Source organism: Vollenhovia emeryi, unplaced genomic scaffold (assembly GCF_000949405.1).
Source record: "Vollenhovia emeryi isolate VEMERY1.0 unplaced genomic scaffold, V.emery_V1.0 DF939374.1, whole genome shotgun sequence".
In the NCBI taxonomy this organism is placed as follows: domain Eukaryota; kingdom Metazoa; phylum Arthropoda; class Insecta; order Hymenoptera; family Formicidae; genus Vollenhovia; species Vollenhovia emeryi.
This window is the reverse complement of record NW_011966992.1, coordinates 5,637-11,401: the sequence shown is the minus strand read 5'-3', so window position 1 is coordinate 11,401 and position 5,765 is coordinate 5,637. Positions and strand designations below refer to the sequence as shown.

At 42.1% G+C, this 5,765-nt stretch overlaps 1 protein-coding gene across 3 annotated transcripts in view; it reads left to right on the top strand.

Annotated features, from left to right (window-relative positions):
- LOC105558158 (vesicle-associated membrane protein 2) overlaps window positions 1-5,407 on the top strand; it is a 22,656-nt gene extending 17,249 nt beyond the window's left edge. For 2 of the 3 annotated variants that reach the window (XM_012005710.1, XM_012005711.1), the window contains one exon: window positions 1,023-1,659. In XM_012005710.1, coding sequence (XP_011861100.1) covers window positions 1,023-1,057 — 35 coding nt within the window. In that variant the 3' untranslated portion in view covers window positions 1,058-1,659. Of the gene's footprint in view, window positions 1-1,022; window positions 1,660-4,467 lie in introns of those variants that run through there. The other variant, XM_012005709.1, reaches the window with a different exon arrangement.
- Window positions 5,408-5,765: the final 358 nt, after the last annotated feature.

Sequence of the window (5,765 nt, the reverse complement as noted above, 5' to 3'; positions counted from 1 at the left end):
AATATTTTAATCAATTCGTTTCATTTCTTGCATACATGTCAAGATTCATTCATGCATATTACATCCTGCATGTTTCACTTTCTCTCTCTCTCTTTCTCTCCCTTCATCCTCTTTTTTTTCTCTAAAATAACATTCTTAGTACAGCAAACTCATACACCGTATATTATATATTCTCAGGATATGCATACTTTAATAATGTGCAGTCCAATGTAAAGACGAATCAAGCAAACGTTTCTGGGACGATCTTCGCGCATCGTGCTTGACCTCTTATTACGGAGCATGCACCATCGATTTAATTACTTCCCCCCTCGATCGAAAACCGACGTCGGTATAGCGTTGCATGGCTTGTACATACGTTATGTGGAATGCGCCAGAAGCTTCTAACGCAAACGCATTTTCAGCCAGGGATTCGGTCAGAATTGCCTACGAGCTGCGGCGAATTTTGTCCAAGTGTGCCAAGTATAACGTGGAAAAGACAAGAGACGCACCTCGGACGGAACTTCTGGCGAAAAGCGAAAGCTTACCCCGCCGTTGTTTATTTGCGCGGGGGGGAAAGTTTATGTATATCGTGTGTATCGAGTGGCCTCTGTATACGCATTTATGTCTATGTACGCCTTGCATGCAATTCTTCCTCGTCTTTATGGCTGACGGACTGTTGTACAGCTTCCAACTGTGAACGACTTTAGTTTGCCAAACGCATCGTCGTGGATACAATGGCGCGAACAAAACCACGTCTTTCATCGAGAGCATTTGCGAAACCACTGAAATATACGCGGACTAACATTCTTTACGATCGCGATCCTGACATGTAAATTGACACGTTTGTCCACGACGAGCGCGATCCGCCACGAGTCTCCGCATGCGAAGGATAGCGAAATAGAGAGGAAATAAGAGAAACAGAAGACAAAAGAAAGAAACCAGAAAGAAACAAATTAAAATACGACGAGACAAAGACTGAGCGCGACGAATTATCGCCGTCCCTTTATCCAGCGGAGGAGAACAAATGTTATTATTGTTTTCAGCGAGCGTCACCGGCAGCAGCAACACGCAAAATTGAACGCAAGTGTAAGTAATGTAATGTAACTACAACAAGAAGAGAGGTAGAGGCAGAAGAGGAGGAAGAAGGAGATTAAGAAGAGAGAGAGGAGAGACGGGCTTCACGAAATTCATCACGAAGAGAGTGATTTGCGAAGAGGTGGTGGTTTTAAAAGGAGGGATAGATCTCGCATGTGAAACCTCTCCGACGAAGGCAGTTGCTGTAGTGCGCACGTTCGCGGCACACCGAGACAATTTATTTTATAGACGTAAATGTAAATTACACAAACTGTAAATAATATATCATTTGTCCCTCGCGCCGCCATTTGTCGGATACAATCCGCTCCGGTTATATTGGCAAGAGTCACACACGTGTCCTTTGTTCCTTTGCCTACTTGCTCTCTTCGTTTTTCGCGAATTGTAGGGGAAAAGTAAACCGCGAGACGGACAGAGGGACGGAAGGGAAACAAGTAACGAGAGAACGAGAAAAGAGAGAACGGCGACAGTCGCCTGCCTTCGTCGAAGACCGAGGTCAACGTTTTCGAGCAGTGTACAGAAAATGTAAGAAATAATAAAGAGAGAGGGAGGGGAGGGGGGAGGGAATGAAGAGAGAGAGAGAGAGAGAGAGAGAGAGAGAGAGAGAGAGAGAGAGAGAGAGAGAAAAGAAAGGAAGATGAAAGGAAGGAAAAGAACCGCCTTGTTGTAGGGAGTTGTTAACCGAGAGCAGTGGACCATGAGTTGTTAATGCGATGCGCTTTGCTGAATCCGCGAAAATCCGCAAGGATGGGAAAGCGAGGGGCCGATCGACGAGATGAGAATTTCTTGGAGGTTGTCGCGCGAAATGGCCGCACATCCGAGTTATAATGTTTAAAAACGATCATTCTATGTTTACGAACTTATCAACACATAGCTGTACGTCATATCTTAACCGTGTCGACGTATCCTTAATTATTAATGACGAATATGATGCTGCGCTTTGAACAATTGTACAGTATCGAATAAAAAATACACACTGCGTAGTTGAACTGAAGTTATCAAGAGGCAACGGAGAAGGGGGATCGATTATAATTCTCTCGTCTTTTGTTCCCGTTCGTCTTTTTCTTTTCTCGAAATCAAATCGCGCTTTCGCTTCGACCGAGTAGAATCCTCATTGCCTCCCGCAAGCAACGACGTTTCTATGCATTTGATTACTGGCGGTTGAAAGCCCCACGTTTCGCGTCGTTCTTTTCTGTTGCGCCGTTAATGCCGCGTGCAAAAGTAAGCGGGGGGGGGGGGGGGAGCAAAAGCGTCGTTCGATTACGGACTGGAAAGAAGTCGCGCGGTAATAAATTTTTACGCACCCATTAACGATCGAATATATTGCAATGCGCTTTCCAGGAAGAGGATCGTTATAAAGCCTAATATCCGTTAAATCCAAGCAGGAGGTAAGAACAATAAACTTGCTACTGTATGCCGGTGTGCACATTGTTTCTCTCCTACATTTATCTACTTTCTTTTGAGAATTTTTATTTGTACTCTTTCTCGATTGATTTCAATCCGTACTTCCTTTAACGTAACAACCATGTGATATTTGTAATACCAAACGATTCAATGAATTATTAAGTATTCTCTTCAAATATATAATTTAAACAAGTACTTTCATAGTTATGTGGTTATTTCCTCATTTATTAATTTCTGAATGTGTGGCCGATATCTCTTCACAATTAAACCCCGCTGCGTTCCGAATTCTTCGCTCTCTAAACCCGATAAATAATGCAGCAATTCTATTGTCACATTTATTATCGATTGCAGTCTCGCAACGCGGAGAAAAAGGTTATGTTGGTAAAAACGGCTTTTCACCACTCAATTGCAACTTCTGCGTTTCCGTTACCTTGCGCTCTCCTCTTACAAATTCCTTTCTGTCACGTGTGTGACAGTTACATGAAATAATATGTGCTTCCATCATTGTGCATTCTATTAGTCAGTTGAATATTTCAGAGAGTCATCGCGTACGAATACCGCTGTGTTAGTAACATAAAATGATACGATAAATTTATATTTCCTATGATCGTGTGATCAATAGTAGAAGACACAACAGTGATATGTGCGTGTCCAATTACTGTCGCTTCGTAATTATTTTATTCGCTGTCCATTCGTGCAACTGTTCCAACTTGTCGTTAATGTATAAATGGTGCAGGGCGCGCGCGCACACACATGTCGAGATTTAAAGTAAAACGCGACAATACCTACACACTTGAGAGAAAGCGAGAGAGAGAGCGAGAGAGAAAGAGAGAGAATGAGAGAGAGAGAGAAAAAACACTCTGTAATATAACATACAACTATTTAGAAAAAAAGAAAGAGACGGAAGCAAATGAAGATATTAATGCAATTTCTGCGTTCTAGCGTTATGAAACCTGTATATTTTTCCTTTGTCCAAATTATGTGTTTCTGTGTGTTAATCGTTATAAAAAAAGTGTAAGAATAAAAGATATTAAATACGACATATCACTTTTGTACCGTAGATAAAAGATAGATCCTGCGATTCATAGACACAAAAGCGGAAAAATTACTTTCTCGACTCTTGTTGATAATTATAGTCTTTTCACTTTCTTTTACGTACGAGCTATTCAATTAAAACTTCAAGACGAAAATTTTTTCGCGATCTACGCGATCGAACTGTTCTTTAATGTGCGATGGCGAACATTCTTTTCGTACTGCTGAGAAAAGATTTCAAAAGCACGCCCTTTTGCCGTAGATAATACTTCACCGAGATTTAATCTCTTTTACGTGCGCAACAGTAACATTAACCGATATACCAATTTTACTTCAATATTAGTGCAACAGAAACCGATTTTAAAAAAAATTGAAGTGGGATCCAAACGAGCGAGCGTGTACAAGCACGAATAACTAATTTGCTTCGATGAGTGCGAATACCGTCGAATACTACACGGAAAAAAGAATCGTGTTGTATCAACAAGATCGGTGTGCAATTGAAATAGGTTCCTTGAAACAACATCAGTATTAATAAATAAAAAACGTCAAACTGTTGTCTTAGTAATCTGGATATTTAGTTCAATGCTTAAAATTAAAATCCGTCGCAAATACAATTGAGCGAATTGTTTACGTTCGCGGCGGCCCGCGACATTAACGTTTAATTCAAGCAACTTAATTCTGTTCAATTCAACAGCATTTTTCTTCCGTGCAGCGGTCCATCGAAACACGTTGTTTATTCGCGTTAGTCCACGCGGTTCGGACCAGCTCTCGAGCTGACACATGAAACTTCGAATCACTTCTCAAAGATATTTACACTGTATCGCCCGTAGGAAAGAGACTGCGATGTTTAACCATTTAATACACCAATACGCGTATCGAGTCCCGTTGTCGTGTATTTTACGTTGTCAGTCCGACAACTCGATACCAGACGCTAATGTAATTTTCATTTCAACGTTTCAGTGAAATTCATGCCGGAATCCGCGCCAGCCCCGCCGTACAACTATCCGCCGCCGCCGGGGCCCGCGGTGCCCGTAGCGAATGTTGCAACGGGTGGCGCAGGGGGGACGGGCGCTGCACCAGGGGCTAATTCGCCGCAGACCGCGGGGGCCGCGTTCGTCGGTAACGGCGCCGGCATACGCAGCCTCGTTTAAACGACGCGCCGCCGACACTCGGGCTGGGAGGAGACACGAGGAGGACCGACCCTGACAACGACACCCTCATCCGCGGAAATAACTGGTCGACATACTCTCTTCGGCGACCAATTCGCTCGGCACGTCGAAGGGCACGGGGTGCGCGGTGGATCCGGTAATTCCGTAGGCCGTAGAATTCGCTAAAGCAACGAGGCTACGGACGGAATGCCATGGACTTCGCCAACGGAACCCTTCGACCAACCCCGCGCGTCCCATTATTTTCACGCCGTGTTATTTTCTTTCCCCGTTGAGGCGACGTCTAATAATTCCAACGTCCCGTTAACGATTGTCGTGCACCTACTGTGCGGCTTTCTTCGAGCTACGTAGTATTTAGACACAAATTGTCTTCACATATCTTTGTTCACCAATTTTTGTTCGATTCTTACTTTTCTTACGTCTTACTGATCAGTCGGACTTTGAGTTGTTTAAGTGGAAGCGACATATCGACCGGTCTTTTCGTCGTTCAGGAAGAAGGAAACGATCTATATTCTAGGCCACTCCGTTATACAGGGTGTTTCCTCTAAGTCGAGCACGTAGAATATCTCAAAACGTGTAAGTTCCAGAGGAGAACTTTCCAGACAAGAGTTGTAGGGTTTCAAATAACGCATTACTTAGCAATATCAGTATGACCTTGAATGGCGTTGTCAAGATCACGTGAAGGTCATTTTAAATTTTTGTAATGGAACCCCCTATTGTTTATTACACTATCTTACAGTACTAATTAATATGAACAACTTTTGTCTGAGACATATTTTTGGATTTGCCTAATACTTTGTGAGATATTCAAATAAAATTTTTGCGCTTGTAAATTTTGTGTACGTTACAGTACACCGAAATTTTCAATAATTCGAGCACCATTGCACCCCATACAGCACAGAAAGTTAAAATAATGTTGCTGAAACGTTGCAATGTTGAATATTGAAGTATAAATATCTTTTCTACGTTGAATCTAGGTTAATGTTTGTACATTAATTCTTTATATTGCAACGTTAAAATAATCTTGAATAAATTATTATTTTTTGACACTCAAATAGATATTTAAAAAATGTATAATTATGAAATGTATAT